General features: G+C 47.1%; 1 protein-coding gene across 1 annotated transcript in view; it reads right to left on the bottom strand.

Annotated features, from left to right (window-relative positions):
• T265_09277 (hypothetical protein) overlaps nt 1-17,232 on the bottom strand; it is a gene marked incomplete at both ends in the record, with an annotated part of 19,236 nt that extends 2,004 nt beyond the window's left edge. Inside the window, 6 exons of the mRNA XM_009175305.1 lie at nt 501-787; nt 3,180-3,251; nt 10,809-11,005; nt 14,192-14,320; nt 16,507-17,136; nt 17,189-17,232. Of these exons, the coding sequence (XP_009173569.1) occupies nt 501-787; nt 3,180-3,251; nt 10,809-11,005; nt 14,192-14,320; nt 16,507-17,136; nt 17,189-17,232 (1,359 nt within the window). The remainder of the gene's footprint in view (nt 1-500; nt 788-3,179; nt 3,252-10,808; nt 11,006-14,191; nt 14,321-16,506; nt 17,137-17,188) is intronic.
• Nucleotides 17,233-17,559: the final 327 nt, after the last annotated feature.

A 17,559-nucleotide genomic window follows, 5' to 3' on the forward strand; every position in this document is an offset into this window, starting at 1 on the left:
GAGTGAATGTCTGGAGGTGTAGGAACCTCGGAATGATTGTGGTAAGCTACCACTAAGTCCCTTCCCCGTCCACCTTCACTCTTCTCTTTATAATAAAGCTTTCAAATAAATCATGGTTGTACGGCAGTGAAGCATCGGTGTCATGCTGTCGATGATGATGACCCCAATAGGAGCATCCTATGAGGGGGGGGGCAAATAACTCAAGATGGCTCAATGGTTAAGGCGCGAACCTACCGACAACTGAAAGGTACGTGGTTGGAACCGGACCTCGGCGTTTCGACTGTGCCTGCCTAGGCTTGCGCAACCTGGCAGTGGTTCTTTCGGCATGGCAGCCAAGCACCAGAAGGGTGCTTTAGCTGAACGACTACTAATGTCAAGAGACGTCAAAACGCTCCACTCGCTGAGTCGGCACCCTTTGGAGGGACTATTGTGTATGCGAAACCGGAAAACAGCAGCCCAATAAAAAACATAAGAAAGCAGAATAACCGGAATCGTCGTACCTTCTCGGCAAGCTTTTTCCGCTCTTCAAAACCTAACCCAGACATTTGGTCACGCGTTTTTAACAGCCTGACACACATCCGTTCGAAGGATTCCGCAGTTTCGTCCAAACCAAGCTCGACATCACTTTCTTTGTCCTCCTCTTCCGCTGTCGCTGGGGAATCGGACGGTGATTTGCTGTTAGAGATGCTGTTCTCGTTCGTTTTTGATGCAGATTTGTGATTCAACATTTTCACCCCGGTTGACGTCATAACATCGGTTGTAATTTTCCGACGAGGGTTCACTGCGTCTGAAAAAATGTAGGAGCTGTTAGAATGCAACTTATATAGCGAAACATCCCATATGTTATTTATTAGAAATGTTTTGATAGACAGAGAGGGTACCAAGATGTAATAGAATGGACTTACTGGTTTGGAGATAGTTTTGCCGAGTTGACGGATAAATTGAAAACTGGGAAAACTCGCGATAGTCAGTGAACTTACTGTTGAACAACGTTTCGCTTGGCCTGACGAAGCTTTCGTGTCAAAAGCAAAACGCTGCTCCGTAACTAATCCACCGACTGTTTACCGAACCTTTCTAAAACGATGATGATCTCTCGATCAGTTCCGGACTTTTTCCAAATCATTAACAACATTTTTGTTGCTGAAAATTTGACTGTCTCGAGGGACAAGGAGCGGTATAGGTGGAAAGCCTAAGATAGCTCGGGGACTGAGACACGGGCCACTGACCGGGTAGCTTTTGGTTCAAATTCAGCCCCGTCTTTTCCACTTTCCCTACTTCCCCATGGTTCTTTCGAGATGCATAGCATTGGCACAACGAAAGTATATCTATCATGTTCGAGCATGCTGAACCTCAGCAACCTTGAAGTTTACTTGGATGTTTGACGTTCATACTTGATCGTATGACATTAATTGGCCATCACATCTGACCACAAATAGTGTTTAGGACCAGTGTGAAGCCTGGTGCTGTCCAGCGCTTCAGCAAGGTATTCTAAACCGTAGCACCCTTTCAACGCCTAACTTTCGTGTAGCCTGAGGGAAGGAGAGTCGCAGATTACCCAAGAGTGATCTAATAGCTAGAGCATACTCCGAAATTCTCAGTCAAATACATACATATGCTTGAAACCCTTAGTTATCTCAAGATCATCCTGGCCGGAACCCCGCTCTGGTCTTGACAGCCGTTCATATCGTTCCCATGCAATCCTATTTGATGAAGTGCATCGTTTGTCCAGATTGCTTGGCGGTGGTGTTTCGATTGACGTAGCAACTTTCTATATGTGCACTTGTCTAATTACACGTAAATTAGCGCACTACCACTGTGTGCGTGGTTACCCTCCGGTCTTTCGAGTGACACCATATGCAGTTAGTCATAACCGATTTCTTGCTTTGTTTGATGAGCGGCTAGCCCTCCGCTAACCACATTAGCAGCGGGGTAAAGTTCAAAAAGTTCAACTTAATTACCCGGCTCATCTGAATAGGTTCACACAGTTTGTAGGCAGCTCTCTCCCTCACGAACAATTCTTCTGGAAAGTGAAACATCTACCGATAAGTAACACATTCGCAACAACCAAAACTAATCGTTACTTGATCATGGACGCACCTCACATTGTTGAAGTCCCTAGAACGCTACTGAGGATGCCCGTCCGCCTACAACCTATGCTTCGTATTTGGTTCAACAAAGGTCTACCCACCCGAGCAGTTTATTTTATGTTTGCTTTGACCGCCAACTATGAGTGACCCTAGCCAAGGGCTAAGTCGACTAAACTCACTAGTGCGACGGTGTTTGATAATTCACCCAGTCTTGTCACTTGGAAACTTCCAGTGAATGCATCTCAGCTACACAGGCAGTACACATAGACGCTTGAGATTTCCTCTCTCACCTATTGAGACGGAAGCCACATTTCATAAACATCTCAACGAGGATATTACACATGTGTTAAACCTGATCTTGGAAGATGCAGATACCACAAATTCGTCTTCAGCGGGGCGTGAAGATCCATCTGCGTTCTTTTACAACTCACCACGACGTTGACAAAAGTCAGGAAGAAAATTTGAGGTGCTTGCAATGCCTGAATACAGTTACGCATAGAATAGCCCAGGTATTTCAGCGCAGAGAGCACCAGAACAAAGGTGTGCGCCTATCCAGGTAAAGCACACGGATTGGAGTGTAACGGTGGAGTGTGATTACTGAAAAATTGTTTCCAAGCGGTTACCACAATTCACAGCTACCATGGTTTACCTGTAACACCCTTCCGGTACCTAGCTACTGTGCCAACCGAAGGAAGCACGAGAGTTCGGGTACTCCCAGGTAGCCCAAGCCTATACAGGGGAAGTCGAGAGGCAGAGGTCGGGTTCGAACCAAGGACCTTTCACTTGAGCCATCTCGCCCGTTCACAGCTATGTTATGTCAGTAACACTGTCATTTATCAGACAGATCCTATGGGGAATGTCAATCAACATGTGGCGTTTCAAAGTTGGCGTAAATTCTCCCCAGAATTGAGAGCTACGATCCCAATTTCGAACAGGCTGACGGTGGAATGGAATTTGTTTCAGATGACAGAGAAGGACCTCCGTAAGAAAAGCGTCAGAAAGAGGAGTCTTGACGAAAGAGCCAAACAAGTGAAGAATATACGGTTAGAGAACGGGAACTGTGGGACCAAAGTAAACGTCCCTCTGGCTTACCGAGGAGTTCCATGTTGGGCCACATGTGGGCTTCTAGAGCTGATTTGAGTCGGTGGACGCCAAACTCCTCCCCTACAAATCAAGAGATGCAAGTGCCTTCTGGTCAAAATGGTGCATCAGTCAATGTAAAAAAATACCGAACTTATTTGGAACATGGAGGTGTAATGACGTCATAAATATACCGGGACCAGAGGAAGAATAATGTCACAAGATGAATGGAACTCCCATTTGAGGGGTGGTTACCCGAGGAGGCCGTTAACACGTGACCATGTGGTGTGGACTCCGTGACAGAAGAATGATTGGCGCTATATGCTGTCTGAATGAGGCTTTATCACACTGTTGTTCAGCCGACCGTGACCGAACAGCTGAGTGCTCAATCAATCCGGAAGGACGCGGGCTCGAAACTCTCTGGGTTTAATGAGATACGCACTACTGATAATTCCAAATAAGATGGAATAGCTGTACAGTACTTCCGAAACTACCATCATAGAGTAGGCCTCACTGACAGGATGAAATATCAATTGAAAATAGATCTATACATCAGACGTGTTTCCTTTTATTTCAGATTAACCACAGGTCATAGATGAGAAAGAAACGCTAGGAAACCGTTCGCGTTCTCAAACTCTTCCCTCCGCAAAGACAAGAACTCCAGTACACACCTGTAACCAACCCCTTTTCCAGTATTCTAACAATATTCCCCCAAATGTTTAGGATGAAAACGATCAAATGCGTTTATAACCAAAAGTGAATGGACCGGACAATGCTGGCTAAACGAAACAACGCCATACTCATTCACAGTCTCTTCGTCCTAATACGCATCCCACAGCTCTCCCGAACAAAAAAGTGCGATCGAAGGGAGTAAAACCAGTCAATCTCAAACGGAATGAATAGTAGGTAGTGAACGCAACTCGTAATGTGCGTGCAGCTGAGCTACTAGCAATTAGTTAGTAGCATAGAGTCGTAACCACTACGTCTACTTCGACATTCGCACCATCAACCTTGACACAACACTGCGCATCACGTTGAGGAGAAATCTTTGACAGCCTAATGTTGGTTTCGCTGCTATCAGGATTCGTCAACTAGGTGTAGTTTCAGAGTTTTCGTCAACCTTGATTCTCATATGAACCCCAAATTCTATATTGGTGTGAACAAGCTTGCCACATAGCGTTATTAATGGGAATTCATTTGTTGGTGGCGCCGAGCCCCTTATCAGTTCAGAAAGAATTTTTCTTAGTTCTCCCCCATTTTTGCATGACAACCACTCTGCGATAAATATAGAAGGCTAAATTCTGTTAAACTCAAAGTGATCAAGACCTAACCACCCGAACAAAGCAGTTTCCCCGCGATTTCTAAGATTGAGAGATACACAAGCTATCACGTTCCAGATAGGACCCTTGAAGGATCTCCAGTAAGGCTTATTGAAAAGACCATCTAACGTATTCGAAAAATACACTCATTTGCAAATCTTGGGGCTCATTAGGTAGGCGCAGTCCCCGAGTCGTGGGCTGTCGAAGAGTTTTCAGCAATCTTGTTAGTAGTTTCCTTTATGAAAAAACCACCTAACGTACTTTTTAACTTGGTGAGTTCGATTTCTAACTGTCTGACAGTCCCCAAATCGTCAAGCTGCAACACACCTTCGATGAAACCTCAAAGGATGCAAGAGAGCAGGATGTCAAGAGTTCCGAAGAGTTTCAGCAAACTTGTTAGTAGTTTCCTTTATGAAAAAACCACCTAACGTACTTTTTAACTTGGTGAGTTCGTTTTCTAACTGTCTGACAGTCCCCAAATCGTAAACCTGCAACACATCTTCGATGAAACCTCAAAGGATGCAAGAGATCAGGATGTCAAGAGTTCTCAATAGAGTTGATGCCTCAACGTTTCAAAAGACATTGAATGAGACAAGACGAGTGTATTCCTGGATATGATCTTATCCACAAAGCTATTGCCATCTACCGGTCGGGCACTAAGACGATCCAAACTCTTCGGAATACCGAGACGAGACTGGACCAGACGTCACCTTGATATGACGGATATAAGGCGCAAACACTCCAAGCACTTGAACCGACTACCGAGCGTCGGATGGACTGAAGTGCACAGACCGTCTCAAAGAGAGATGAAACTGTCCCCGGACCTTCTTCTGAAGAAATGCGGCCAGCGAACATGAGATTGCGGAAAAGCGAGGCGGCTGGAGAACCTTTTAATTACAGTGATTTGACTTCACAGAATGCAGTTTCTCAACTGAACAACATGATCTGACAAGAGAAAGTTCCGCCATAACTCGAAGGTGTTCTAATAACTCGATTCCACAAGGAAAAGGAAACAAGACTGCACCCGACAAGTACAGAGACATCGGTGTGCTCCGCTGCACGGGTAAGTTCCTGGTATAAGTATTACTCAACCATGTGACAGTTGAAGTGGTCGAAACACAAGTACCCCCCCCCCGTAAACATCGCCAGCTGCTCAAACCTCAAGGAGGCCCTCGATTCGTCCAACCGAAAGTATTTCGTCATCCGAAGCCTACATGATAGAATAGGAAAGAATGTGTAAACAAACAGATTGAAATCAGATTATTTCAAAATCCCTTTTGGCGTAAAATACAGCTGAGCCATTGGTCTCGTTCTCCTCAATCTCTACCTGACGGTTGGCGTGGATGTGGTTTCCGTGAAAGATGATTCTGGCATATAGTTCCAGTATCGGCTTGATGGACACCTGCACCACCAGGCTAAGATCCGTATTCTCACATGTTTGCGGACGAATATGTATTGTCCGAACACATACACGATGAACTGTAGAACCTGAACGAAAAGTTTGTGACTGATACTGTACAATTCGGTCTGGGCATCAAAAGAACATCTTCGTCCTGCGTTCACAACATATGACCAAACTACCACAGCTTTTGGTAACGGATACATTGAAGTCCTTGTTTTACAACTGAACACTCGTTTTCTGAATGCCTCGTTATGGACTAGCTAGCACCAACCTGCACAAACTACGATCAGTTCTTCTGATCACAGCTACACAAGAAAACAGACCGTACTGTGGCCTGATACATAAGTCAATAGTCAGGGATGTGCCGCCTATCTCCTATACATGTCTCAAATCAGCAAAGGCGACGCGAACCTTACAGATTCATGCATTGATCCCATCAGTTACACTACAATCGGGACCTATGCAACTTCCAAGATAGGTGAAAACTCCAAAACTTCGAGTGTTTCTCTCTGTATCGTGAATAAGGTGCTCGGTGACTGCATGCCCAAGAGCATGACTTTACATGCTGTGGGTGCAATGTGCATCCCAGAGAACGAAACGACCTTCGTCAGTTCCTTTTCCTCTTCGAGGACGGCAACGATGTCTCGCGACAATGGTTTCATCATCAGCTATCTGAACACCGGAGATTTTAGGGCCTTCTAGAGTTTGCCTTATTGTCTCGTCGATCACGAAACCATATAGGAATGGAGGAAGTGGATACCCTTGTCGGGCGCTACGTTAGCTTATTCGATTCACACATTTCCGGAGCAATCCATCTTGCGCGTTAAAGAGAACAGACAGGTCGAATGCGTTAAACGCGCCTCGGAAATACAGGATTACCAAACTTGCGGGTCCCTTATACGTATGGCACGGTTCTGGCACCTAGCGGATTTGAAGATATAATCAACACAACCCCTACAAGCCGAAATTCAGCTTTCTGCGCTAGCGTCAATGCTTCACCGACCGTCATACTGCGACGTAAGACAGGTGAAGCCGAGAGGTCTCACTACGGTTGTGGTTAATCTGAATGATTACCGCGTCTGGAAAACCATTGCCAACCTGGGACAGTGCTCCTTTCGAAAAAGGAATTAATGAGATCAAACAAGCACTGACTAAGCACTTCACCCCTAACCTTGAACAATGCGGGTGAAAGGTCATCCGGACCGGAAACTCGATGACGCTCAAGAGAATATACGCAGCAGTAAGTCTCCGAGATCATATGGGGCTTCTAGTCCGACTTGGTGGTAGCAGATGACCACGAGAATTATTGCTCAAATTGTACAACTTAGTGGTTAAGGTTACCTTCTTTATTAGATATGATCACGCCAGTTTCATCCTTGATGATTTCGCTCACAGACAGGGACCGGTTGCATGGACCAACCAAAGTAATCTTCGGGCAACCCCTGTATTATCTACCTCTTCCATTTCCATAGCCTATCGTGTCCACCAGGCTCCACGGTCGGTGCGGATGCTCTTGACGTCTGATAATTCGTCGGGTTAAATTATGTCCGAAACTGGCGGGGAACACCTTTCTGATATTCAAACAGAGCCACTGCTGTCCGATACCCGTGGATTAAATTGAGCTGGCTATGCGATGAAATAGGCAAAACTCCCAGTATTGTGCATGCGGCGAATCGTAATCTGACGATCCAGCAGTTGGAATAGTTCAGAGGAGTCCCGCTTACCTTCGAGATCTGTCAGACTATCAGTTCCTAGGCGAGCTGCCCGACTTTCAGGAAGACCCGGGCCAATGCAGGGTCATAATCCACTCCGAAAAGAGCGGGAGTAACTTATCGACCCGCGCCATTGGTGAGTGATGGCGATGAGATGATTTTGGGTCCGTGGTTGGCACGCTGTTGGACATCAGTTATTTTGGAGATCAATACGGCATAAAACCATCTGCAATCAGCACAAAGATGAAACAATCGTTTGCCGCTGTCCATACCTACCAAATCCGATCCAAGTCGAGCGCCAAAATGGGCCTCGGAAGTGCTAATTCTGTCCACTTTTGCGTTTTAATTTCCGACTATCACAACGGTATCTTTCGCAACAGGAAACCCAAGACGTCATAAGAGTTGTCTTTGGTGATATCAGAGCTGTAGTCCATCGGGACGTAAACAGACATGAAAAGCAGACAACTTCCCGTTTGTGAAATCCCCTCACGGAAGGTGCTAAACGAACCACGCACATAGATTGTCAATGGGTATCAAGCCAAGCCCGATGACTTAGAAAGATACCGGCGTTCGCACCACCTGCCGCATCGGTCCCTGGATCGCTAGAGGTGCGCAACCGTGAAGAAGAGAGTGACTGGGAATTTAGCTCGACAATTGTACTTGGACACAAGAAAAGCGACAAGCTCGCAGCTCCCAACCGTCCTGAACAGTGATGAGGTGTTTAGCACTGAGCGTCATTCAGTTTAGCCGGAAGTGTTGATACCAATACCGAAATGAACATAACTTAGAAAACAAACATGTCAGTGCCTGTTTCGTTAACAGCCTGTAAAAACCTGGATAGCTTCATGCATTAACGTCCTACCTAAAGATCCGCTCTCTAATGCGACCATGCGGACGCACAAGACACCACCAAGAGATACGCTGTTCGTCCCTGAAAACCTGAGCATTTCGCTGATTTAGACATCCCTTGGGGATTCCCTCTTCGGAGGGAATACCCCTTAAAAGAAGCCATATTAATGCCCTTCTTATAAGACCTTTCAAGGTTGAATCAACCTGAAAAGAAATCATTCCCAGTCGATACCATTGGTCGTCTCTCGAAGGAAAGGACAGCCGCACAACAAACTTAGTGCATTTCCTTCAAGGTCGTAGTGGACAGAGAGTAGTGTAGCCACTGGAAAGTCGAAATCTGACCATTCATGTTTTTTGGTGAAATACATTGCGCTCTGGCCGCCAAATCCTGATCATCACACGCCATTTTCAACCTTCATGCTAAAAAATGATCGAACTCGACCGACACACAGCTGACGTGAAAAAAACGGGTGACATGATACCTGCTGAACTAACTTTGTTGGTGTGTCAGATAGGGACTGCGGAGCGTATCATAGCAAGAAAATGGAAGAGACGAACATGTGACCCAGCCACGCACCAGAACTCTGCCCTAACCCATGTGATGGCTCAACATTCTATTATGAACAAGTGGCGTGCGAGAGATTAGTTATTCCGTTGATGTTCCATAAAGGATGGGTACCTGTGGATTATGGATACCTCAAGGGAACGACAAAATTTGCTGCTTATTCTTCCAAGTCCTCACCGAAGAAGGGAGCACTGTGCCAGCGATAAGTGACAAGCAATATTCACTGAAGCCGCACCCCGGCGTGTTCGGTCTTTGCCAATCAGCTTCCCATGGATGATCAAAACCGTGATATGACGAGTCACTTTGTTGGTGTGTAGAACGGAAATGGACTGCATTCAGGTGCAACACATAGATCCTGAGACCATCGATCATGTGCAGAGAATCGCTCGCTTGTGTACGAGCAGTTGTTCTAGCCATGAAGCCAAAGTCAGCAGTCAATCCACTACCCTCGAAGAGATGCCGAATGATGCGTTCCTATGGAGGACCGTTCTGTATATAAATTCGATGAAAACTTCACTAATGGATGAAGAAACCGTTCGGCAGCACTACAGTTACGGCCCATAGCTATCACACCGTTCGAAATAACCACAAAGGTTGAAACAGTACACGGTTATCCAAGCACAGACAGGAACAGTCGGAAGCCATGATTGAATTCGAATCACGAATCTTTGGGTCGGCAAGTTAACTCTTAAGTACTGGGCCATATAAAGGTTACGACAAAGTCATTGATACGATCATGGAAGACTCACTGCCAGCCTCTAATGCCTGTGGGGTCGAAGCGCTTCCGGGGCGTCCGCTCACAGATATAGAGTACGCAGACGACGTAGCTCTTCTGGGGTCTGATCCCGTGATAATGCAAACAATATTAAATAATCCAAATAATTCTGCCTCATGGTTCCGTATGCGCTTCACACTTACAAAGTGTAAAGTGCTACTGCAAGATTGGGTGGGCTCGAACCCTAGCCTCATGCTTGCGGATGAACCAATTGAGGTAGTAGACAAATTTATCTACCTGGGTAGCTGTATCAGTCCCGACGGTCTTGCGAAAGATGATATTTTCATCCGGATTGGGAAGGCCAGAGCAGCTTTGTGAACCTGCGTCACTCGTGGCGTAGGCGTGACATCAGCTTCTCTGTCAAGGGTCGAGTTTACAATGCTGCGGTGGATCAGAAACCTGGCCGCTGTTAGCCGAGGACGTCAAAAGACTTTCAGTGTTTGACCATCGATGTCTTCGGAGCATTGCCCGAATCTGGTGGGAACACCGGATCAGCAATTCTGAAGTTCCTCGAATGGTATTCGGGAGAACTAACGCCCTCGACAGATGAACTGATAACACTGTATAGGTTGCGCTGGCTTGGCCACGTGCTGCATTTGCCAGTCGACCGAATTCCTCGAAGGGCTGTTTTCGCACAACCACGTGAAGGATGGAAGAAAGCCAGAGGCGGTCAAACAATGACTTGGCAGCGAAGTATAAAAGCCATTACTAGTAAACTCAGCCGCGCTGGTTATTGCCGTCTTCCTTGATGGGGACCCCGGGACGGGCCATATTAATGGCTAGAGACAGTCAGACATGACCCAGTCGCGCTCAAAATGGCGCTCGTGCATCCAAGCTATTACCCTCAATGCATAGCTCCCCTCCAATGCGCAGCTACCTACCCCACCTCCCCGAATCATCGATGAACGAAACTGTGGCAGCTACAACCACTGTACGACAAGTACGCTGTTATTACAGCTGACAATGATGACTTAACGAAGTAAACTGATCACGTACCCACCTGAGTAACCCAGACTCACCTTCTTCGATATTGTCTTCCTCCGGTTGTAACTCAATCAACTCAAACTCCCGTTCAATCGCGAACCGATGATAACTTGTCATATCCGCTTTGGCATTTGTGGACAAACTAGCCGGAACTAGCGTACCACAAACAAGTAGACGGAGCGGCAATTTGAACTCATTGGCCGCCTGCATCCAGTTGCATGAGGAATTCCAACTAGAAGCCTGATGTTGAGTAGATAGAGATGAAGATTTAAAGAAAATGTCCTGTTCGTGTGACAAGATTTGTTGTCACAGCCAAACAGCTAGGGTTGAAGTAGGACGACTGAGGAGAATAGCGTAGGGAATCTAGATAAAAAGTAACCATCCAGCTGTAACGCTTTTCCGCCGCCTAGCTGCCATGTCACCCAATCAATCAAAAATTGTTCAGGAAACCTAGCGGAAATGTAACTATCATGCAACTATGAGAAACTTCAAGAAGACACCAGATAAAAACTTGCTTTTCGTCCATCAAAACATATAATGACAGCTTCTGCGCCCTTCAGCTGGGATTGCTTGTGAATCTCTCGCACAATAACATCCGCACGGTAATACTTGCAATGTATTTGTAGCAATACTTCCGAACAAGCACCGCCTTGAATGGTAGATGATGACACTGAATGCCGCAACAAGATCATAGGTTAACAGCAACGCTTACTGTTGGGAAACAGTTCAGTCGGTCTGCAAGTTGTTTCAACATTTACAAGTGCTAGCACAGGGTGGCCCATTGGTAGAAATTCTGCAACAGAAGGTGATAATCTTGAATATGGAATGTAATACAATTAATCTAACAGTGAACATTTTTAGGTATCCGGTATTAGAGGCATGCAAAAGGTCACCAACACGGTAAGAACACTTTTGAGAGACTCGCTAGGCTACTTGGGACCTCTCATGAGAGAAGACTGAAAGCTTCCGAGGGAATCGGTGAACTGAACTCATCTGCCTCATTTGAGCAGAATGTCAAGCACACCAGCTTAAGATGGTTGAGACAAGTGGTATGTACGGTCAGTCACCACGGTCTATCCAATGAGTCAATATTTTCCGTTCCGAGCCGTTGGCGAAAGGACCGCGTGGAAAGGCCATGACGCGTGCAATGAAAACGGGCGGACCAAGAGAGGTGGCCAGAGTGATTACACACCAGAGGACTTGCGTCCGCACGATACAGCAGCTTCGCAATACGGCTTGAGATAAAGTTAAGATCGTTGGGTCGGACAGTCATTACCTTCGGGAATATGTACATTTTAAATGCATCAGGCAGTGAAGCATCGGTGTTGAAAACTGATGTCATGCTGTCGATGATGATGATGAAATGCATCAGGTACTGAAAATTATCATTACGAAGTTTCTATTTCGATAAGTTAACTTTGTACAGGCTGATTCATGCGGGAGTAGGCTTCTTGCAATATAGATATCCATGTTCGAATATACATGCGAGATCTAGCGGTAAACAGACAGGAGGAGAAGACAATCTAAATCCGACATGGCAATCAGCAACCAAATGTTCAGTTGATATCGCTCCTACTGCAGCTCCAAAAACCCGACAGGTGCCTAGGTTAAGGAACTTTGTCAAAAGCCGTCATTCGGGTAGAACATTACTATCAGTGTTGCTGGACGTGCCTTGCTACTTTTTGTACGCACAACGATAAAACAGAACGGATGCTGCATTGGACATATGATAGACTAATTCTGTTTTAGGTACGATCTCACATCATGTTCTATTTGGCCGTCTAGTGGAATGTGGGAGGCGGAATATTCGAACACCACCACCGCCATGAACAGCAAAACAGTGGTTAACTTCGTTGTTGCACAACCATAAGCCTCATGAAGAAAAGAATAAAAGTATATGGGAAAGCGACCTGGTAGTGGCCTACCATAATCATTCTGAGTGGACTACACTCTCAAGCAGTCATTCAGCAAATATGGATAGAAAATGGTAAGGACGCTACCGATAACAATTAGCGGCCATACCTTGTACCGTCCCCAAACATGCGGGACAGGACGCTAACCCCGTCCTGAAAGGTAATTCGCAACCATATTACCCAGACTTTTCGTAATATTTCACATCTCTGTCGGGTCAAAGACCGGCCATCACACTGCTTGCACGACTCCGAACTGGGCACTAAAAACAGCACTCCTCTCGGCAAGCGAGTCTATGGTGCCGGACACATTCTTAGACTGAGGTCCCTGTTGCACGACCGAGCACTGATTTTCTAATTATGCCGTTACGGGTTCACTTGCACCACATTACACGAGCTATGGTCTTGAAACAATGAATGTTGAAAACCTGAAGTCATCTGATTTCGGCTCGAGGTAGCTCAGTGGCACCAACTTAGGAACTGAAAAGTCCGTGGTGTGGGCATCCTGGCAGTATCCCAGCCCACGTACATCCATACCGCCTACAACTAACGATACTCGCATGCCACATCGGCCGTCGCTTCGTGTCACCAGCCGGGTCGCCTTACTTGATGCAGACAACAGGGCGGGTAAGCGAAAACACACTACTGCTGATGCCTCCCGTCTTTCACTTGCATGTTTCCCTCCTACTCTACCCCGCCCCACCTACCCAAATTTGAATTCTCTCCATAGGTACCCGCATTAAAACTGACCGGCTTTTTCACTGTCCAGCCCACAGCTATAGCTTCTGTAGGTCCGAATTCAGCAAAAAACCTACAGTTCGAATTCTGTCCTCAAACCATGTTAGCCTGTCTACTTAGCCGCTTTTTACGTTCGCACACTGAAGCAAACACGGCAACAAGTGACTTTTGCTCGTGCGCTACACTCCATATGCATTGATATATACTGTCTGACAGAAACAAGGATGCAGGACGCAAATACTGTAACTGAACTGACTGCCTCCCCACCGCTTTCTTCCAAGTCCCGACTGCGTGGGTTTGGTGGTGCAGGGGCCATTGCAGCTGGATATGAAGGCATGGGTATTGTATTGAGTGACCAAGCGGAAGTGCCTCTAGTTGATTGAATGCTCCTCGATAGTCGCCTCCGCGCGTTCCGCTTGGCAAAGTCTGTGAGGGAATATCGAGAAAGTGAGGTCCATCGCACTCTGTTTATTGTGTCTGCTTATGCCCCAACTGATCACAGCTCTCATTCTGCCAAGCAGTTTCTATGACGCTCTACGTGCCCTTCTACAGCAGGCTAAAAGCTCAGATATCGTTGTGGTTTCTGGTGATATGAACGCCCAGGTAGGTAGACTAAGCACTTCTAAGGCTCGATTGGGTGGTCATCTTTGATTAGACACGAGACGCAGACCGCGGAGATCGCCTGCTTCAGATGTGTGCCGACCACAGACTGCTCATTTGCATTACCAATCTCCAGAACAGAGGGAATCTTTTGACAACGTCGTGCTCACCTACGAACCAGACCCAGATCCAAATCGAATACATCGCCGTCGGTTATCGATGGCAAGGGCCGATAACCGCTTGCTGCTTCTGCTGGAATATCAGCGTAGACTCCGACTATGCACTTGTTTTCTGCTGTTCTTCGTTGCGCCTCTCAGGTCTACGCGCACATCTAGCTTAGCGATTGAGAAACTGATGGACACAGAAAACAGAAAATATCAAAACAGACTACTCGATCATCAACCGCACGGTCCGACGTCAGATACAAACGGTCAGTGGGAAAAGATATCCAAAGCGATATTCGAAACTGCCACTTCTGTCTGTGATACAACCTAGCCAACCTCAATCAAACATTGGATTTCTGATGGGACCATATTTTTGCTGGAAGCGCGGTCACACGCCCTCTGACAGCAACCATGGCCCCACCCGACGTATCGTCCGACGCCAGGTGAAACTGAGTGTCCGTACAGACTGTAAAGCTTGGCGGGCCCGAAGGGTCGAAGAAATTGGACACGCAAAAAATGCTGGAAACGTCCGCAAGCTGTTCCACTTGACTCCTTTGATTGGTGGTTCGAAGCCTGTTGTCAGCGAGACTATCGGGGACCAGAAGGGCTCCCTGATATCAGGCAAAGCAGAATGCTTGGACCACTGAGCACAGTACTTTGAACAGTAATTCAGTTGGTCACCTCCTACCTCCATTTCGGAATCCTGGACTTCAGCAGAAAGGTGGACTGTGAATATGGAGCCACGTCCAACCGAGTGTATGTCTCTAATCAAGTGTTGTCGTGCTGATCGTCTTGGGAACCTTTCATTTGCTCTGTTCAAGGATGGCGGAGGGTTTCTCAGCCGGTGTCTGTCTAGCCCATTTGTGTCTATCTGGGAAAAGAGACCGTCTCAAACAACTGGGGCGAGTCAGTAGTGGTGCCCACTTTCAAAAAGGGTACTTGCAGTGAATTTAATAACCACAGAGATGCTACTTTGACTCCTTTTGTGAAAAGGCTTCTGACTGATTGTGCGTCATCTCACGGTGATACGCGAAACTTTGACTCATGAGAATCAAACGGGATTTCGATTGAGTAGAGGCTCTGTTGACCATATCTTCACACCGGGTCAGGTATTAGAGCAACGTCACATGTACGGACGATCCACAATCATAATGCTCCTTGACTTCAAGGGTGCGCTAGATTGTCAACCGGTCAGTGCTGTTAGCTAGACTTCCTCAACAGGGTATGTTGTATAAGTTGGTGAACAATCTCCTCCGTCTATTCACAAACTTCTGGGCGTGTGAGACTGTATGGTGAGTTCTCCAAAAGCTTCCCTACAAAAAATGGTGTTCGACAAGGATATCCACCGTCTCCGTTCTTGTTGAACTTCGTGTTGTAACTTGGTATAATAAGAAAAATCGTTCAGCCGTAGCGCCCTTTCGGTGCCTAGCTGCCATGCCACCCAAAGGAAGCACGAAGGCTGGGATACTGTCAGTTTGCCCAGGCCTAGACAGGGGAAGTCGAGTGGCGGAGGTCGGGTTCGAACCACGGACCTTACGGTCAGTAAATTCGCGCTATAAACATTTGAGCCATCTCGCCCCAACTTGGTGGACTGTAGTACAACTCTGTATCGGTCCACTGGCTTCCTGCTCCACCCACTATGGTATGTCAAAAGGCATGGTAGCTCTAGACAGCCCGTTATGGAGATAAAAGAATCATTACATCTGTATTTATAGGGTAATCACAGAGTGTTCCACAAGGTCGTGCAAGAAGCACCGTGAGGGGGCGAGAAGCGCCCAGTCAAGGATGCTCGACCCGGATTGCCTGGCATTCTGGCCAATCAGGGCATGCCTTCGTTTGGTCCGTGTCCTGCACGTGACACATCCATCCAAATGATGTGATGTTCGGTTATTAGGGACGGCTGACCCCCGAACACCTCCCCCTTGAGAAGGCTGTTCAACCGACTTCTGCTTTTGACTCCACTGTGGCGACTCATGGAGGTTCTGTCGCACGTCGGTCCGTCCCTGGGCCTGCCAGCATGCTGATCTGGAATCCGGTACCCTCCACTTGGGAGGTATGTCACGGCTGTCCGGTTTCCAATGCGACGTGGTCCACTCACCAAACCGCAGTCTGCTGCCTGAAGTTGGTTCACTTGACGCGGCTGTGCTGATGTTCTTACGTGTGCCTCGTGTTTGACATAGTCGTCCCTGCGTCCACCGTGGAGAACATTCCCCATATCTTCGAATCAGTGGCTGGTCTCTGTGTGACTGTTGTGGCGTCCCTTCTGCAGGCCCCCTTCCTTGACTTTCCGGATAGCAGTAGGACAATCCGTCTGAACCTACGACTGTAAACTGAACGGTTCGGCCCGCGGGTGAAACTTGGCGGGCTGCTGGCAGGGTTCATCAAATTTGACTGAGTTGAGAGGGCTACCGCTGCCGGACGCCAGAAGCTGAATAGTCGCTGCGTCGCGTATGCTCCATCTGGTCTCCGGTTTGGTTGTAACTGTGGCGACCACAAAATCGTCAGAAGGTGATGTTCTCGTGAACGTATCGGAGCAATTTGCAGTTGTTTCATCACAAACAGCATTGAGGGGTTTATCCAACAGTTGAAGCTCGTTGATCCAATCCAGGCCCAAGAGGTCAAGGCCTGTATAGTTCGTGAGGTAGCAAGTACCATTGAGTTGAACCCCCTTGAACGTTACGGAAAATTTCAGCTTCCCAGTCAGCTTGAGACTTCCACCAGATGCATTACGAACGGTGCATTTTATGGGTTCCACTGGTGGCCTTCCAATTACATTCCGTGTTCGCTTTGAAATCAGAGTGCGGTCAAAACCTGTATCCAGTTGGAGGGTAACTGGTGTGTCATTGATACATAATGTGACGAATTTACGTCGACCGGGTGCCTTCATCCTGAATATGGCGGTCATGGCCTCTGCCTGCCTCCTTTTGTCAGGTCGGTGTTTGCGCGAGCTCCTGAAGTTGTCTTTGCAGCATTCTTCTTTGTGAGCCTTTCGACTGCACTTACTGCACCTGTGGTTCCGGTAGAGACAGTGGCATGAATAGTGCCATTCTTCACACAAAACTAACAGGGTGTGGGCGGTTTTCTTGGAGTTCGTTTTGAATTTGACTTCCTTTTGGGAGTTACTTTGCATACCATATCAGGCTGAGAGAATTTGGAATGTCCGATCATTGCAGCATCAACCTTGAGGTTTATAAGATACTGGTGCTCGGTGGTAAGTTTCTGAAGCGTCAACCGTGGATCCTGTTCAATTCGATTCAGTAGCCGGGTTCGAATATCTGCATCGTGTGGCGATGGGAGACCAGCCACAAAGATGAGACACTTGAATTAATCCTCGGTCACGGAGCTGAGCTGAAAGCGCTCGCATTCTCTGTTGA

The sequence above is a fragment of the Opisthorchis viverrini genome, assembly GCF_000715545.1.
Source record: "Opisthorchis viverrini unplaced genomic scaffold opera_v5_263, whole genome shotgun sequence".
In the NCBI taxonomy this organism is placed as follows: Eukaryota; Metazoa; Platyhelminthes; class Trematoda; order Opisthorchiida; family Opisthorchiidae; genus Opisthorchis; species Opisthorchis viverrini.